Source organism: Trematomus bernacchii, unplaced genomic scaffold (genome assembly GCF_902827165.1).
Source record: "Trematomus bernacchii unplaced genomic scaffold, fTreBer1.1, whole genome shotgun sequence".
In the NCBI taxonomy this organism is placed as follows: domain Eukaryota; kingdom Metazoa; phylum Chordata; class Actinopteri; order Perciformes; family Nototheniidae; genus Trematomus; species Trematomus bernacchii.
Window position 1 is genome coordinate 10,379,984 of NW_022987720.1, and position 19,342 is coordinate 10,399,325.

General features: G+C 38.9%; 2 protein-coding genes across 5 annotated transcripts in view; one reads left to right on the forward strand and one right to left on the reverse strand.

Moving 5' to 3' along the window:
- LOC117493603 (myosin-11-like) overlaps positions 1–15,878 on the reverse strand; it is a 34,701-nt gene extending 18,823 nt beyond the window's left edge. For 2 of the 4 annotated variants that reach the window (XM_034144242.1, XM_034144245.1), the window contains exons 1-19: positions 15,801–15,878; positions 13,737–14,046; positions 12,702–12,872; positions 10,566–10,722; positions 9,412–9,439; positions 8,241–8,340; positions 7,433–7,468; positions 6,925–7,017; positions 6,652–6,715; positions 6,462–6,560; positions 5,559–5,702; positions 4,769–4,864; positions 4,549–4,667; positions 3,929–4,081; positions 2,005–2,178; positions 1,742–1,915; positions 1,233–1,347; positions 850–1,037; positions 252–373 (exon numbers count right to left, since the gene is read on the reverse strand). In XM_034144242.1, coding sequence (XP_034000133.1) covers positions 252–373; positions 850–1,037; positions 1,233–1,347; positions 1,742–1,915; positions 2,005–2,178; positions 3,929–4,081; positions 4,549–4,667; positions 4,769–4,864; positions 5,559–5,702; positions 6,462–6,560; positions 6,652–6,715; positions 6,925–7,017; positions 7,433–7,468; positions 8,241–8,340; positions 9,412–9,439; positions 10,566–10,722; positions 12,702–12,872; positions 13,737–13,901 — 2,198 coding nt within the window. In that variant the 5' untranslated portion in view covers positions 13,902–14,046; positions 15,801–15,878. Of the gene's footprint in view, positions 1–251; positions 374–849; positions 1,038–1,232; positions 1,348–1,741; positions 1,916–2,004; positions 2,179–3,928; positions 4,082–4,548; positions 4,668–4,768; positions 4,865–5,558; positions 5,703–6,461; positions 6,561–6,651; positions 6,716–6,924; positions 7,018–7,432; positions 7,469–8,240; positions 8,341–9,411; positions 9,440–10,565; positions 10,723–12,701; positions 12,873–13,736; positions 14,050–15,055; positions 15,107–15,800 lie in introns of those variants that run through there. The other 2 variants (XM_034144243.1, XM_034144244.1) reach the window with 2 other exon arrangements.
- A 934-nt stretch (positions 15,879–16,812) lies between these two features.
- cunh11orf88 (chromosome unknown C11orf88 homolog) lies at positions 16,813–17,277 on the forward strand. The gene has a single exon (XM_034144266.1). The coding sequence runs from the start codon at positions 16,813–16,815 to the stop codon at positions 17,275–17,277; it is 465 nt and encodes a 154-aa protein (XP_034000157.1).
- The last annotated feature ends 2,065 nt before the right edge of the window (positions 17,278–19,342 follow it).

Here is a 19,342-nt window from a genome sequence, read left to right on the forward strand (position 1 = left end):
GAAAATGTGTACATCTGTGTTTTCCTCCAGTGGTCTAAGTGAGGAAGTGCAAAACCATGTTTAAATGAATAGACAAACTCTTTTTCCATCAGGATGTCTGCTCTGCATACTATCTTTACAAATGTAATGCTTACTGTAGGGTGTAGTAAGGGTGTTGTTTATACTATTATTCACATTTCTATTAACATTAGCACACACATAATATAGTTATGGAACCTCCAAAGAACACTAACAGTGAGTGGTCTGCTCACCGCTGTCTGAACTCCTGGAACACGATGCGGTTGGGGAAGCCCTGCCTGCAGATGCGGATGCCCTCCAGCACGCCGTTACAGCGGAGCTGCTCCAGCACCAGGTTGGAGTCCATCTTCCCCGCCTGCAACAGCAGCAGCACACTCAGTCAACACACCGCAGCTTTAGCTCAAATACAATCATTGTTCGGGGTGTATATAGGGAGATATAACGTAGCATGTCACCTCAACTCGTATGCATCACTAGGGACCTATTGTGCTTTCTAATTATTATTTTTTCAATCCTACTTTCTTATACAAATGGAATTGCAACTTGGCTTAAATGTTTTTGTTTTCTACTAAGTTTTTTCATTAACATGCTATCTTACTGGTTCCAGGCACAACAATACATTCTGGAAATACATTTGGTAGCTATGATTGGATGATAGGACTGAATTATTTAAAAGACTTATCTAAGTGAAAAGTCAGTCTTTTGATGCTGATATTTCTGTCCTCCGAGGACCTCTGATCAACTTTTTCAAGCTTCACATTTAACTTCCTTGTAGATATAAAAAATGTGATTAATCAAAACATAGCTTTATAAAGGTTTGAAGCTTCCTACCCTCTTCTCGTGGTTGGGGATGATGCAGCGGACGAAGTTGGGCTGCGTGTTGTGCAGCGTGGCCATCAGTTTCCCCAGAGACTCCTTGTACAGCTGACCCACCGTGCGAAACATCCCCTTCTTAGATTTAGTGGGAGCTGAGCTCTCCGACATCTTGGTCATCGTCTCCAGTCCCACCACACGGTCCACTGACGGCAACAAATACATACTGGTTTTATACCGATTTTTAACTCATAACTGAGCTATATTTACTAATGAAATGATTATTTGAGGGTTAAAAACGGGTGCTTTGTTGATTATTGTAGGTTTTATTACAGCTCTTATGTGATGTAAGATGACTTTGAGTGTCATCGCATGTTATTACTATTTCTTTCGATACCAACCATCTTTCCAGAGGTCCTGGATGAAGTTGCTGGAGGAGACTTTGAGCAGCGCCGTCACGTTGTCGTTCAGAGGGTCCATGTTCTTAGTCAGCCAGCTGGCTGCGTTATACTCAACCTTCAAACATAATGGCAGAGCGTTGATGGTGATCAGGATGCGGTTCATCTCTATTTTTCAACACATTTCATGAGGAATACCTCAGCTACAAAACCAATTACTGTTGAGAATAAAGTCCAAATAAGGGTTTAAAAATTCATGTTTTGTCACAATCTATCCAAAAGTTGTCTAGAAATAAAATATATTTCTAGACAACCAATATACCTGATGCAAAATGTCATGAAAACGTTACTTTATGGAGAAAAAGAAACACTTAATGCAGTGTGGCTCATTGATGTGTTTTTAATAGTTTATAGCTTTGTGGCGCAGAGAAGGAAGTTCTATAGGGATAGTAATATACTATTTTTTGACAAAAAGGAAAAGTTGTCAGGTTTTTTGTCTGAAAGGCCCTCACATTGCCGGCGTAGTGCATGACAGTAAATATCAGTTTGTCTTTGTGTTGTTTGGGTTTGGAGAACTTGACGTGGCCGGTGTGTGTGTTCAGCAGCTTCTCCACGAAGGAGACGTCGGTGGCTTTGGGGAACCAGCACTCCTCGTCCAGCAGGGCCAGGATACCGGGGGGGTTGTTCTGCAGGACAGAGACACACACAGAGGCTTAGCTTAGGAAACATCTTATCTTTGTTTCTGTTGGGTTTTAGGTAAGGACCGGTGACTGACCGCCCTCTCGATGAGCTCGATGCAGGGCTGCAGGTCCAGTCCGAAGTCGATGAAGTTCCACTCGATGCCCTCCCTCTTGTACTCCTCCTGCTCCAGCACGAACATGGTGTGGTTGAAGAGCTGCTGCAGCCGCTCGTTGGTGTAGTTGATGCACAGCTGCTCGAAGGAGTTGTCCTGAGGCGCAGAAACATTACAGTGGTTAGGAAACAGTGTGAATACTACCAGTGGTAGTAAGTAATCCAACAATGACAAAAGTATGTCAATGTATGTTTTCATTAGGGGTGGGGCAAATAATCGATACAGCATAGTATCGCGATACTGTGCGTGGCGATATTGTATCGATACACGGACGCCAAGTATCGATATTTTATTATATAAATATATGTATATATGTTTCATATTGAAAATCCAAATGAAAGTTTTTGGTAACAATTGCTTGTTCAATCCACTGGTGCTGAGCTTTTTCTTGTGCGGTCATGGCCATGGGTAAAGTCAGTGGGATTAGCGCAGGAAGTTAGTCAAAACAAAGATGGAGTCAGCGAGGAAAGAAACCAGAAATGCGCCGGTCGCATTTAAATCAAAAGGTGTGGAATTATTTTGGATTTTTTAACCAGGAAGGGAAGACGCAATCGCAATATATCGCAATAGAGTGGCGAAGTCCCTCCCCTTCCGGTGGACCTCCATGGGACCTTATTTCGGAAAAATTATGTATTGAAGTCAATGGAGAGAGAAAGATTATCTTTCGATCCCGTTTGAATTGTGCCACGAATTACACATATGATGTTTGTCAATTTAAAAGATAATTTTGCAAGTCAAAAAAAAAAAATGTGTCGTAAAACTGTGAAGTAACACATTTGTTTGTGTGAAACGCTCAATGAACTACATCTCTGGTCAACAACACACGTCACCAAGATGGCCGTCACTACTGTCTTGTCAACAAAACGATTGACTACCCTCACTATCACCACAATGAAACACGTCCTGAAGAAAGTCATGCAAAGCTGCCTGCCTGCCTTCCTTTGATTCTCTCTGAACTGCCTGGTCGTTTTAATGTTTAATGTCAACCATTTGTGCAGATAGCATGAAGTAGAGAAGATTGCCGATGCTAACGTTAGCGTTAGCATTTCTCCCCCGGGCTTAAATGGTGTATTATAGAATGATCACACCGGTGACAGTACTATTCAAAGGGTTCACGAAATATGACTACTACTCTTACTGTTTAACATTTTGGGTTACTTAATGTTACTTCATGTTAAGGCTAATAAAAATGACAAGGCTGTAATGCTAACTAACGTGCTAGCTACTAGCTAGGTAGCTAACTTGATCAAGCCACTCCTGGTCCTTTCATCAGATGGGAAGCAAAAGAACGAGCAAGACCCATTGCTGGTATAATAACAACCTGGTACTAAGCACACAGGCATCTTGTGAAAGTTATCTTATCTTAGCCAGCGTCATATAGATAGATTCTATCTATATTGCGCTGATCTTAGGTATCTGAATGGTGGAGGAAACATCACTTACGCGACTCTGGGATTTGTAGTCTTTCTAGTTACGTATTTTTCATAGTCTTATATTTCAACAGTTTTACGACAAACTGTGACTTTTTTGACATGGAAATGATTTTTTAAGATTGACAAACATCATATGTGTAATTCATGGCACAATTCAAACGGGATCGAAAGATAAGTTTTCTCTCCCCATTGACTTCAATGCATAATTTTTCCGAAATAAGGTCCCATTACCCGGAAGTAGGTGGGCGTGACTTCGCCACTCTATATATCGCAATATATCGCAATATATCGTATCGCAATACTAAGCAAATCGTAGAATCGCAATACTATTGTATCGTGGCTTAAGTATCGCGATAGTATCGTATCGTGGGGAGCCTGGTGATTCCCACCCCTAGTTTTCATAAAGCGTTCACCTCAAAGATCTCAAAGCCAGCGATGTCCAGGATGCCGAGGAAGGAGGACGACTGCCTCTTGCTCTTGTTCAGAGTCTTGTTCACTCTCGCCAGGATCCAACGGAACAGACGCTCGTACATCGCCTTAGCCAGAGCCTCCACCGCAAAGTCAGCCTGAGGAGGAGGAGGAGGGGGAGGAAGAAGAGGGAATGCAGAAGGATGGACATCTTTTCATTTCACCCAGAACTTAAAAAAGTTAAGACCTATTTTTATGCAGAAATTACCACTGTCGGGAAATGTGTGACATTTATCCAAGAGGCTTTTTGAAGTACCAATTATGTCTAGAATTTGCAATGCAACATCAGAAAAAACAGGATTACAAAAATCATACTTTCCGTTTCTTATCATTTCTTTAGAATTTTTAAATATTGATTTTTGAATAATTGTTTGTATATTTGTGTTGCTCCAACATTGACCCTTTAATACTCAAGAAATATTTCATTCATGTCTTTAATTTTTTGAGAGTAAGTGCATATTTGCCCAGTTTTGCCACATGAGATTTTCATAAACTAAAAAAGAAAATATTACAAATGTACCTTGAAATCATATTTGAGTTTTAATGGCGTCAGTTTTTCCATTACCTGCTGCTTAGTCTGCGCCTTCTGCACCACCTCGCGGCCCACCTTGATGCGGGGGTTGAGGATGGCGCGGGTGAAGTCGGTGATGTTGATGCCCTGCAGGTGACACAGCTTCTGTGCAGCTGGGGTTGATGGGTAACAGAAAGTTGGGAAGAAGAAAAAGTCAGAGACGTTTGAAACATACATTTACCAACAGTGCTGGTGGTGTTTTTAAAAAGGTTACCGGTGTCGTCGGACATGGTGGCCTGCTCGCTGCTCCTGTCCTTCTCAAACTTGACGTTGCCCAGCTGGAGCACGGTGGACACCACCTTCATCATCCCTGCAGGAGGAGGGACATCAATACGGTGCAGGAATTTACAGAAATGTTAAAGATGTCCAAAAACAGTTTCCGCCTCATTCAAGTAATGAGATTACAATTTGATAGCTGGTAAATCCAGTGGAGAAATGTAACTAAATACATTTACTCAAGTACTGTACTGAAGTTCTATTTTGACATGATTGTACTTTACTTGAGTATATTTAGTTTAGGCTACTTTTATTCCACTACATTTCAGGGAATATTGTGTATTTTATAGAACACATCTATTCATCATTCATAGTTTGTTACATATAAAACGCTTTAGGATATGGTGCAGTGCGGTACTGTACTGTACTACTAATTTACCTGGTGTTTTACATAGTATCTCAAATGTCTCCACATTAACTCAATTCAAGATTAAAAGGCTTTTCAATTCAGTGATAATACTGTAACAGTATAATATAGTATTCTATAATAATATATAACTGTGAATTGTTTGAATACTGAGTACTTTTAGCTCATAATACCTCTGTACCTTCACTTAAGGATCTTTTTTTATTTCAGGACTTAACTTGTAATGGAATATTAACACCATTTTCTTCCTGCTTTTACTAAAGGAGGATCTGAGTACTTATTCCTCTGTCTGATCTTTTTTGTAAGATCTGTTCCTAGAGAGAAATGGTGTATTGTTGGAGTTTTGCAGAGCCCTCTGTACCTATCCTCTCCTCCTCGGTGAAGCCCATGATCTCCATGGCCTCCAGAGTCTCCAGAAACATCTCGTCGTCCTCCTGACCCGGGATCTCCACGTGTCCCGCCACCAGGAAGCGGTAGGCGCTGAAGTCCTCCAGCAGGAGCTCCTCTGCACACACAAACGCATGCACACACATTATAATATTTACATTTGAATCTATTAGAAACTGAACTCTTGGATCCGTGTGTGAGAAATGAAAGTGACATTCAGTAGGATCAATGGATAATAAATACAAACAATTATTCTTAAAATGTATAATTATGAATGTATTGATGATGCAAATAAATGCTTAACTGAAAAATAAAGTACCATTGTTTTAAGAACTGCTGGCCCCAGTGAAGCCCAAAAGTCTTCAATATTAAATACATAAGCAATTGAATAATAATGTAAATGAATTATATTAAATGTATAAATGAAACAACTTGTAAAACTATCCTTTTTTGTTATTACTTTTATTTTATTATTTCCAAAAGTTATTTTGACTATTCTTGTCTTCATAAAAACAGCTATTTCTTTAATTAATGAGATTATTGTTTATTTATTTTTTACAAAAATGCACATTTTTTATTCTTCTTATTTTAAATGATTTTTCATGAAATTCAAAAGATATTGAGAGGAACACATATTAAAAAAACGGAACAACATCTGTCTCTTTAATAGGGGTTTAATGTTTTATTATAGCATATGCTTATTAATCTTTATTATTTCCCACTTTAGCTGCTTGGTGTTTTTCTTTGTTGTTTACTCTAAGTTACTCTGACTAATTGCCACATTAATAAAGTATGGATTTTGAATAAAAGCTGTATTATAATTTTTTTTAAAGGTAAATAATGAACTGTTAAATGTCACAGTGAAAACCCCTCTCACCTTTCAGCTTGTCTTTGGCCCCGGCCACCAGGTAGTAGAAGATGTGAAAGGCTCTCTCTGTGTTCCCCTGCCGGATACAGCGAGACTTCTCCAGCAGGTCTGATCTGGTTAAAAGAATAACCAGGGCTGGCAAAAATAACACTTTGTATCTATTTCTTTCCAATTCATATATTAACAAACTAAAGGATACAGGTTTCAATGTTGGCCCCAACAATATATCCGGTCACATCGAAGTTGAGCTTGATGAACTTTCCCTGTGGACAGAGGACAGTTATGATATTAGGATTCCTTATTTTAAGGACCACGCATAAGATCATTCATCTCATAAAAGGGTGATTCATGCCATAAACTGCACATTTCCATCTGCAGAGAGTGAGTTACATGGCGCCATAAATCACTGAGTACATTTCTTTTTTAACGCTGTTATTGAGTGTTTTTTCCAATAAGGGATTTATTAACTTACAAATCGTGAGGAGTTATCGTTCTTGATGGTTTTTGCGTTTCCGAACGCCTCCAGGATGGGGTTGGCCTGCAGCAGCTGCTTCTCCAGCTCCCCCTGCAGCACAGAACACATTTGTACACTAGTACATTTAATTAAGTACTTCACTTTCCATTTGAAACTTAAAACAGAGTATAAAATCACTAATAAATAATGATATAATATTATAATTAAACAACACAGAAGTAAATAGTTATTTTAAGCTGTAGTTGGTAACATTAAAACATTCAAAATCCGTTAATGCAATAATACTTTTACTTGTGGTATCTTTTGTGCATTTAGATGCTGATACTTAAGACTGTCAATGCAGGTAAGCCCTGCATAGACAGTCCTAATTATGTACCTGCATTACTTCTTTAACTTGAATTAAAATATATAAATATTTCTATACTGCATATATAATATATCTCTTCATTATTGTGAACAGAATTTCAACTATTTGTCATGTAAAAGTGTGAATTGTTATACTCACGTAGGCCAGAGATCCAGCCTGCGGCTGCTGTGGCTGCTGAAGCAGGAAACAAAACAACAAAAAACTGGTCAGAAACTTTATTTATCTTCATTTAAAAAGCTACATTCCCTAAAAAGTGTCTGCTTAGGGTCTCAAATGAATGAATGATGATAAACAAACCACAGATAGGATCATACGCAGCTGAGAGAACAGAAGCTATGACTTTTAATCAGAGTTATGGAGGATGTGTAAGAAAAATCTATTTTTTGTTATAATAGTAACCAGATTTTTTCGAAAGATTTCTAAATTGAGGCATTCTTCATGAAGCAAACCAACATTTTCAAGTGTTTCCAGTAAAGTAACTAAGTATAGTACTTCCGGTAAAACATTTTTAGTATTTAACAATAGTTAACAGAATTTCCAACATTAAAAGGCTGCATTTAAAAATAAAATGCATTGGAAATATCATTTAGCATTCACTCTTATACCCCTCGAAGTGTACATTAATCAGATTGAGAACTCTTAGCAGTTACCTCTGGGTATTAACATGTTGTGTGCCTGCCACTGCCCTTTCGCAACATTTGGCAAACGTTTAAAAAAAAAAAATGCGGCTGGGGAAGATTGTCGCTTGGCAGAAAATTAAGATATTTATTAAAATATTTTGGAGATAATGTATCTCACTATAAGACACATTTTTTATAAAGAGTTACTTTTTTTGTTCTTATAAATTATATTCTGATATATTCAACTTGTATTTGTTATTAGATGTGTTAAGTCAGTGTTTAGTTTCCATGTAGATTCATTTTCTTCTGGAGGAATCAGCACTCACAGGATTGGCGTCCTTCTTGCCTTTGTGCGAGGATGCGACCACAGCCAGGTACTGGATCACCTTCTTGGTGTTTTCTGTCTTCCCCGCTCCAGACTCACCTCTGGGGAACAGACAGAGGGGATGGGGGGGGGGGGATATTATTATTATATTAGAGGGCAGATGATATATTAAATGAGAGTTTAAAATGGAGACCAAATAAATACTGTTAATTGAAGCAGGGTATTTTTAAAGATGATATTTTGTGACAATATAAAGTTCCTGAACATTTGATTAGGGATGCAACAAGTAGATGCTCAATCAATAGTTTATTGACTTAAACATGTTATTGTCTTCCATTATAGTAAACTGATTATTTTGGGGATTTTTAAATCTTTTTCCCGTAACAAAAGAAGAATTTTCACAATTTAAAGCCTTTTATTAATAATATTAGCTGGCATTTTAAAGCCTTACGAACTAGGGTGGGTCCCTGGCCATTCTTGAGTTTGTGTGCTATTTTACTTCCACACCATGTCGTCTTTCTGACAAGTGGAAAGGAACATTCCAAAACACACATGCAGGTGTTTATATTTCTAACTTTGTGTTTTTGTTTCTGTATGGTTGTTTGCCTAAATTCACCAGGTAAGCAAAAGCAAAACTTGTAACACAAAAGAGCTGTTGTTATACTGTATGGGTAATCAACCGGGTAAACTTCATGGTGATAGTTAGTCGTTTTCCCTTCATTGATGAATATAGCAAACTAACATGTGGGACTTTGGAACTGGAGTGTATTAGCATGTTTGCTTTACGATCAATTGATTTTGGGAATTGTTGCCTTTAATTCTGTCTAAAAAACTGTTTAATTAATCATCTCGTTCTTTTGGCGATTATCTCGATGAATTCCTTTGAGAAATAAATTATAATCTAATTGAAAAAAAAAGGCTTTCACATGAATTGGTAATGATGCTAACCGTTAGTTGCAGCCTTACATAAACCTGAACATACATCCATACAAAATAAGTCACATGGGGACTTGCTTCCCTTTTGGGGACAGAATCTAAATCCCAAAACATAAACAGGAACATGTATTCCAGGAAATGACTATAAGTCACTGCCCTTTTAATTGATAGACACTGTGTGTGCTCACATGCATGGTGCAGTGGGATGGAAAATGGTTTAGTGTGTTTTGACTCACGTGCAGAGAATAGACTGATCCTCACGGTCTGTGGGGGGAGAGAAAGACAGAGGGTGGAGAGGGATGTAAGAGGGGGAAGTAATGTGAAATGTTGACTGAGCTGAACTCATTAGTGGAAGCCGGGGTGAACACACCAAACATGAACTCTGAAGGCGGTGCTTCTTCACTCGGACACGAGAGCAAACAGCTCGGAAATCTCGTTCTGAGGGAGATTAGCCTCCATCACTCATATGGTCTAAAAATAGCAGGTGGATGCGGGGCTCCATCGCTGTAATCTGGTCTGCCTGCTCCATGTATGGCTATTCTGGGGCTGAGTGGAAACTACGCAGTTGGTCTGAGGTCAGCGGTGGACCATGAGGCGGCACGCTCCGGGGCTCCAGGCAGGGCTGCTCTCTGCACCATTTCACTTTCATTAAGCAGCTTTCACTGGGCTATTGTGTCTGTGTGGTGAGGTACTCTAGGAAAAAACTCACTTAGGACGGTTGCATTGATAGTTTTCGAGGCATTTTGTGCTATGAATCAGCATTTTTTAAACATTACAAATTCTAAACGTGAGAAAATAGGGAATTAAAAGTTTCAACACAATAACAATGATGAAGAGGTTCGCATAAAAGTAATTAGAAATCAAACTGAGTGCAGTATTGCAGAACATGTTTAACATCTAAAGGGATACTCCAGCAATTTAGAATAGTTTTCTCTCACATAGAAAAGTGTGTTTTTGTTAGTTATAATATATACAGTGCCTAGGGAGTAGTGCGGGGGTCTAGTGCCTTACAGAAGGGCACTTCGGCATGTCTTAAAACACTTTGCCACACTCAATCTGGTCAGATCCGCTTCTTGAACCAATGAAAACCATCCCTTAAAGGTAAGCTTAAGTGGCTAGGGAAAACATTTAGGCTTTTTTTTCTCCCATTAGAAAGGACAAAATATTTGTTAATTGTTTTGTAATCGGTAAATGTACCCTTTGAATGTCAATATCATACATGGTTGTATCGATTCACAAAAGAGGTTTTGCTAAGTTTCACAAATCAAGGGTTATCATTCAGACACGAGCGTTGAAGGCGGGAATGCTGATGATATATACTGTATATATATATATATATATATATACAGTATATATATATGATTGATCACTGACACACACGCAGAGTTACCCTGCATCATGTTCCTGTAGGCGTTGTCTGTGATGGAGTAGATGTGCGGCGGCACCTCGTGGCGTTTCTTGCCCTTATACATCTCGATGATCTTCTCAGAGTAGATGGGCAGCATCTTGTAGGGGTTCACCACCACGCAGAACAGACCAGAGTATGTCTGCGGGAACAGAGAGGAAGTCACAACGTCAGAGCACTGATCATCTCTCTGGTTGTTAAAAGTGATAAACACACTCTGCTGAACAGATTGTCCTGGAACACTGTCCTCCTTATATCATGATTTTCCAAGAACATAGTAGGGACATGGTGTAATAGACACATCAAAAATGCTTTGTGTATTAATGTTAGTTTTAAGTTTCATATAAATAAATCCTCAGAACTTGTTTTCCTATACAATTATGTCAGCTTTATCTTGTTTGTTTCCTTTACTTTTAACCTCTCCATGGGCAGACATACATGCAAAAGGCTGCAGCATCTGTCCTACGAAGAAGCAAGGTACACATAATGTTGTACTCTAGTTGCTTTGTGTCTTTGTGGACTCTTTGTTCAGTCAAGGCCAGGGCGCCCTGGACCTGTGCCTCATAGGACTGTTCGGTAATCCATCAATCCACCAACACATTAAAGGACCGGGTGAAAGGTACAGTTATTTCAGTAGTTTGGCACTTTTCCTGCCTTCTCCTTCCTTGTTTAAAGGTGTCAGATTGCTGAGCCCCTCATTTGGCACGAGCAGGTTTTCCTAAAAATGTCTTGTTTTCTCTTTTCCTCTGGTGCCTTTTGTTTGTTTTGGTTTAATTGTGCCTTACGCAACAATACGTTAGCATATACAGTTGATATACTGGTACTAAGTATCTTTTGGGTTTTGGAAATTTTTCACAATTTTCTACAGAAAAGGAAATTTGTCAACAAATCAAAACATTTGCTTTAGATTAACTGAGAACAAAATTGAATCTCAGACCTACATCACATTTATTAATGCCAACTAAAATAAACCCAAATATATTCGCCGAAACATAAATAAATCATATATTTTAAACCTTAAAATCCCAAATGAATATTTTACACAAGCTTTTCTGACATACTGCACAGCCTCCAAAACTTTAATATCATGCAAAAAAAAACACATTAAAATGACTGCTTGCAGTTTGAATTCAAACCCTGCATCCTATTTGATTTGGAATCCAGGTTTAGGTGGTTCTCAATAATGTATTTACTTTACATTGTGGGATCACCTCTAAAATTCACAGTTCACAGTATAATATTGTTTTTGGCTGCTCAGGTTTGGCCTGCTCATATATGGAGCGGAGGGACTTCAGTTCCTAACCTGCAGTTATCTTCATGGCCGTCTGTATTAGATGCATCAGCGTGGCTTTTTTAATTTTACATCGCCCTACCTTATTAGACTTTGTAAGACTGAAAAAATAAAAAGCATAAGCCCTTGATCCTCTCAGTACATCCTGAGTCTATAGCGCCTGCACACAGTCCCTGAACAAGGACTTTTTCACCTAAAAGTGGAGTCTGTGTGGGTTTATAAGGAGAACAAAAGCAGTCGGTTACCTCTGGCTTAGGAAGCTTCTTTTTAGTCCTCATATTTAGGTTTTACAGGTAGATATAAAAGAGCTGCTTCTCTTTCTTTTTCCACAGAGATAACATCAGTTAGATTTGTATGTAACGTTCATTGTTTCACTTTTATCCAGAGAGGAGTCATCCTCAAGACATCAATACGGCACTATTGTTTAAGAAATGTTATTTGATTTCCCGTAACTCTGAGTTCATGCTTTTTTTTTTATGGAAAGTAATCCTTGGTTTCTTCATGTCATTTTTCCTTCTTCTTGCACATATGATTTATTTAATCCCCTATGATACATTTTAGGACAAACATTTTGAACTGGATTATACTATGAATATACTTTGAGTTTTGTATTTGCATTTATTGGCTCATCTTATCCTGCAAAATCGTGTATTTTTAATGTTGTATGTGCCTTGATAACTTTCTGACAATTATAAGTGTTTGTGTATGTGTGTGTGTGTGTGTGTGTGTGTGTGTGTGTGTGTGTGTGTGTGTGTGTGTGTGTGTGTGTGTGTGTGTGTGTGTGTGTGTGTGTGTGTGTGTGTGTGTGTGTGTGTGTGTGTGTGGCTCACATAGATGAGGCTGGAGAAGTATCTCTCCCGCAGGTTCTGGAGGACGGAGGCCTCGTTGAGGAAGGTGAGGGCGGCCATGTCCTCCGTCTTGCTGAACTTGGGCGGGTTCATCTTCTGGATGTCGTCTTTGTTCACCGTCACCTTCTGACCGTTAGAGAGCTGCACCACCACCTGCAGCCCAAAACACACCCAGGAATCAAAGCTTTGCCTGCCTCTGTGTTGTCGTTTAAGACCTTATTGTTTCCAACATTTTCCATAAAAACAGAATGTTCAAAATAAGAAAAAGATTAACACAAAAAAATCATGTCACAAGATGCAACTTCAGTGTTCAACAGATTCCGCTAATGTTTTTAATTAAATAAATGTTGTACCAACAGATTGAAAAAAAGAAATACAGATAAACACAAACAAAAAATATTTTTGGAAAGATATCAGATTTTTGCCAATGAACATTAAAACCTTGACTTTTGTTGTTGTTGTATGACCATTTCAACATTTTCTGAAGTTCTGCACTTTAGTCTCTGCTTAATGCAACTACCGATTATTTTTCCAATATCGATTAATGTGCCATAACTATTTAAATGAATGGTACCTCATTTAGTATATACATTTTTTTTTATTTTCCCAAAAATTGCAATTTCATGTCCAGAAACCCCAAAATATGAAGTAACCTATAATATATGAAAATGAAAAGCTTAAAATCCTCTCATTTAACCTCTTAAGGGCGGGGGCAATCGGGCTTAAGAGCCGTAAATACATTTTCTCAAATTAATTGATTTTAAAACGGTTCCCAATTATTGGCAAATATTGTATTTTTAACTGAACTCTACCTTTTACCTAACCCTTTTTTTTACTGATATGATATGATGAAATAATATTCTGCCAAGTACCTTAAATTGGCTCCATATTGCCAAGCTGGTAAAGGAGTATATTTAGAATGTGTTATTTCTACTTTTCCTCAGCAGTAAAGAATCAGAGTACTTGGTATGCAGTTATGCGACTACAGTTGGATTATCTCATACTGGCGTCCTTTACCTCGTCCCCCTTATCCTCCTTCATGCTGGCGGTCTCGAAGCCCTCCTTCTCCGACGGGATCCACACCATCTTCTTGGCGGACCAATCCGCCTGCGCCACCCCACTGTTGCGGAAGTCGTTATCCAGGAAGAGGAACTTGCTGTCGTCGGGGGCCGGGTCAGCCATGTTGGAGGTTTCAGCGTCAGGAGTCGAGTCGATCTCAGGCTCAGATTCAGAGGCTGTGGGGTCTGGGTCGGTACTGACGACTGGGTCGGCCTCTGGTGGGTCGATGGGAGTCGGGTTGACCTCTGACCTCGGTTTGACTTCTGGCCTGCTGACATAACAGACGACATAATCAAAATAGCTGAAAACGTGAACCACAACATGACAACAGGAGCAGCAGAATCCTGCAAATCATTGCTGCTAGAAAATAAATAGTTGAACACATAATTTCTTGTGAAACAACAATTCTAGGTGCTGGTGACCACGCAGCCCCCGGTTTACCAGCTGTATGTATGCTACGCTAATCGGCTGCTGGTGGTAGCTTCATACATACAGTACTGTACAGACACGAAACTGGTATTGATCTCTTATTCAAGCAAAAAAGAAAATAATCAGATTTCCCAGAAAACTATTTCTTATCGTTTTTCTTGAATTAATACCTTATCAACTTCCATTTTTATTCTTTTGCCCTACTTAAAGCTTACAGTATTTCTTATGTTTTCTTAAAAAATCTTTTTGGGCCTTTTTTATGATTTATTGGAAGCACGTTGAATTGCTTTTGTTAAAAATGTGCTGTAAAATGAACTTGTACTGTAATAAAATATTAATTCACTAACAAAGTGTTGTGAAAAGTCTTGCGGACCGAAGAAAACTGAACCTAAAAAAAGTAAGCAAAAAACGTTGGCCGTTAGTTTCAAGTATTTCTTTGTAACATTTTATATTTATACTTTAAGAATAAACAATCAAAGTTAAAGCCTGGTGAAAAAAAATCTATTTTAATATATATATTAACACTCAAAAACTTCCTTGGTTAATCAGATGTGATTAAAGAGCTGGAAGCATACAGTGAGCAAAAAAAACCAACCTAACCCAACAACTCTTCAAAACTATTTGAATAAGTACTTAATGAGTGTAAGATTGAAAGAGCTCAATTATCATCCAACAGAGGAGGATAGTTTTACAACACATCACACAGAGGACAAACCAGCATCATAAAACATATCCTCGTCCCTCAAACTGCTGCCGACTTTCACTCTAATTTAATTTACATTTATGACACATTACTGCAGATAACTGCCTCAGTGCATTTCCCTACAGGTTCACAATGAGCTACTTACTCCCTTATCCTCTTCTCTGCCTCTGCCTGCAGGTCACAAGGCTGCGTTGACCTCCGATGGAAGAGCAGGCAATAAAACATGAAAAGCAGCACACAGAAGATAATACCTATAATCAAACAACTCGGCTGCCATGCTGGAATGCCCATGTTTGGCTAACCCCTTTGCTCCTGGTAGCTTTGGTAGCCCAAAGAGGGATGCTACGGGACTTAGCAGGCATACTACCTTATAAGGTGCGGCTCATGTGTCCAGCCAAGCTCACCGTTTACACCAAAATGGTGACATGTCACAAGGTGCACCCAAGGGTGGCACAGGCGTGCACGCACAACAGAGCAGGTATGTGAGCAGGAATCTCTAATGAAGATTTCTGACATTTTTACTGAGACATTTAATGATTTAAGTGAAGGTCAATGATCCTCCATAATGATCCAAATACCAAGAAGTGTTAACCATTTAACACTACAAGAAATTCAGGATAATGTAGCAGGCTACTGGTTTTTTAATCAATGTTCATATCTACTTAATTAACAACTCTATTAATAATTAATTAATATTGTCACATATTGCTCTAAAAGTGACATAACTTTTATATACACACAAGTTATTTTTTTGCACATTAAAATGAATTCAGCAGGTTATTTCAGCTGAATTCATTACATGGGAGTATTAGCCTGCCCTTGTCTTCTGTATTAAATATGATCGTATAAAAAGTATATAATATATGAATAAATGAAGTATTTGTACTCACTGTGCAGTTCTTCAGCCCTCAGTGCAGGATGCAGACTCCACTCCAGGGAAATGAGAATATCATGTCAGGTAAATGAACTGATGATGATGATCATGTCCTTCCTCCTTTCTCACTATTTAAACTGGCCCGCGATACCTGGGGGTGGAGCAGAAGCGCGCGCGACCCACCTCGTTTCCAAAGTTGGCAGAGACGTCCATTCAGCCAATCACAGAAGCAGGAGAGGTTTGCCTTCAAAACAAAAGCATAAATGTTCTAAACAGAATTTGGGGTTTTTCTGATATTGAGCAATTGTTTCTGTTATTATTCTTGGCTGCTAAATTCACTCAAGCATTGTACTTAAAACAACTTTAAGTTTCCGCTAATTTAACTCTTATTTTGTACGTTTACAGTTTAACTCAATTCATGCTTCAAAATATTCATTTGCCAGCTGTAGTTGATTGTTGATTTCCACATAATCATTTAACACTTACTGTACACAAACGACTATAGCCTACAACATAGGCTACACTAAGATATATCATATTTCATATCGGCTAATTCCCAAATATCGTTAAAAGTAGGCCTATAGCCTACTTACAAACCAAAAGGGATATGTGAAGCCGGTCATTACTAAAACAGATCCGACAGAGTGGGCACTGGGCAGGGTGGTGAATGTGAAGTCAAGGGCCGAGATGTAGGCCTAGTTTGTTTATCTTAGTGAACTGTAGCTTTAAAAAAATTAATAATAAACGGTGTTAATGTGGAGAACATCCTGCTGAACAAATGTGTAAGTATTATAAACGTTACTGGGTTGACAATCATATTACGAATACTGAAAACGATATTTTTGAGTAAACTCTCAATTGTCTTAAGGGGAAATCAAGTTAGCTAACATACTATGGGCCTAACGTTCTTTTATTTTGAAAGGTTTATGCGATGTCTGGTTTCCATGGTGACTAATGACTATACCAAACAACAGCTAACTTCACTTGCTTCAAGTTTCTTTTTAACACTTTTCTGTAAGAAAATTTAAATGTCTGCATCGGTTGAGCAGGAGGACTTAGATAAATGCTTCACCGTGTTTGACGGCTCTTCTCCGGAGGATGTGTCCCATGCCCGGCAGCTGTGGAGCTCGCTGTCCCTCCTGCCGCCGCTGGAGTCCCGGCTGGTGTCCGCAGACATCCGCCAGAGGCTGCCGGTGTTCCGGCCGCAGCGCAGCAGCAGCGCCGGTCCCAAGCCCTCCGCCCCGGCCCCACAGCCGCCCAGCGTGTCTGCTCTCCGGCAGAGACGGGAGGAGAGGCAGCGGTATGCCGCCATGGCCGACCAGAGGCGGGAGATACTCACTCTGCTGAGCCGGCAGAGGGAGCAGAGGATCCAGAAGGAGCTGCTCTCTGTGGGCTTCAAACCGAAGCTGAAGCTCGGCAGGGAGAAAATGTTGAATCTGCAAAAACCTCCAGACTCTGTCACTGACGAGGAGCTGGTGAAGCAACTGCAGTAAAAATACTTTTTAGACTTATTAAAATACTCTTTATTGGCTCTTTGATTTTAAGTTAATCAAGTTAGACCTGTATGTAACTTTATGTAGTCTGGTGTTAAGGCATATTTCAAAATGCATGTTGTCCTAGACAGCGACGTGCACAGACATTTTGGGGGGCAGGTGCTCAAGTGAGAAAAAGGGCACTTCCCATATTCATTTATAAAAAAAAATGTAAAACAAAAAGTTAAATATAGTTGCACATCTCTGACTTACTGACCAATTTATTTTAATACCCTCACACTCACGCAATTGTTTAATACTCAACAGAATTCTACAAAATAATCAGCTAACACAGAGACAATGGTCTTCTTTAGTATTCACAATGTACAAGAGCAGACAACAAACTAGTACATTTAATAGTTATTAAATGAGCAGCCAACAATCAAAATTATGAAGTTACTGTTTAAGGACATTACAGGCAAACATATCGTTTTTTCATGTAGCCTACTTGTTATTTTGGTCTATTTTGCTTCCATGTTTTCTTTCACATATAAATGGTGTTTGTTTTACTACAATGTCTGAATTCATCTATAGGCTAGATTAAAGCTAATCTGCATATTTAAACATAACATTTCAGGGGAAAATACTGACTTGACGTAAGTAACTATCTGGGGAAGTTGTGAGGTGATGTGTTTTTTTGTTTTATCCTTTTCACCTGCAATGCCTTGGTAACTGCATGCAAATTAGCGCATTTGAATTAGGCCTAGTTAACGCCTAACTTGCATATCAATGTGGCGATTGTGATGACATTATTAGATACACATTTTACTGTATTCACTTTAAGTGTCTCCCCTTAAGTACAGTACATTAGCCTGTATGCCCATGATAAATTGCCTTAGCTAAACCTTGAGCTAACTTATCCATTAGCTAGTAGCCTACCTTAGTTAACTATATTTGTTATTGTCTTTTAGCTAATTAGCTGTAAACTTGAGGCACTGGCAGTTTAGTAATTTGTTCATCACCCCTCACCTTCAAAATAAGCCAAGAAAAGCCGGCATAACATGGGACAGTAAAGTGGGAGGTGCTGCTACCTGTCTGTCTTCTTCTTCTTTCGTGTAACGTCAGAGGTCCAACTCGGTGTCGTGTAGCCATGCCCGCATCTCTGGTCCTACGTCGAAGAGGCTGGCTTCCGAGGGTGGTCTATATAAAGGGCAGGTGGTTATTATATGTTCGGCAGTCTGTACCTGTCTGTCTGAAGGGACTGCCGATGTCCGCACCGCTGTGCAGGAGACGTGGAGGGAGGGCTACGGAACTTCAGAGTCTAATCTCCCGACCTGATATTTTAATTTTTTATTCAATCAATATATTTTTGGAAAGGGAAACTGTGCGCAAACAGCAGTATATATATATATATATATATATATATATATATATTCATTTATAAAAATAAAAAAAAGTGGGGGAAAAGGGCACTTTCTCTGGAGGAAGAAAAAGGGCAGGGGCTCAAGCCCACTTTGATGTCTATGTGTGCACGTGCCTATAGATATTAATGGTAAAATAAGTATCTAGATCAGGGGTTTCCAAACTACGGCCCGGGGACCAAATGCGGCCCGCGGACCATTTTGAATCAGCCCTCAGCAAATACAAAAAGTATAATGACTTAAGTATAATAAACTTCTGCTTTTCTTATTTTGTACTTCTTAAATATATATGTTCAATAATATTACACTGTATTCATGTGTTAATATGCCCAATTTTCAAATAAATTCAGTCAATTAAAGTTGAAAACATGTTCTAACAAATCTTAGTTGATGAGAAAAAGCCCAATAACACATTTACATAACAACCTTGAAATATACCATTCATATTTCCTCTTATTATAAGCAATCTGAAGCTTCTGTTTTAAGGAATGAGCTGCCAACAAAATAAATGAAACCATGGAGAGCAGTTATGTAGGCTGTTTTTTTCTTAAAGCATTTTCAAGTATCAAGAATAATTTACCTACATTGGATTGATTTTTCCAACTTATAACTGACCTTATGAGGCAATACACCTCACCTGGCCCAGCCCTTCGTATATTTTTCTG

What these genes read in the sequence shown, in the direction of transcription:
- cunh11orf88 (XM_034144266.1), top strand. Translation starts at nt 16,813, where the DNA reads ATGTCTGCATCGGTTGAGCAGGAGGACTTAGATAAATGCTTCACCGTG.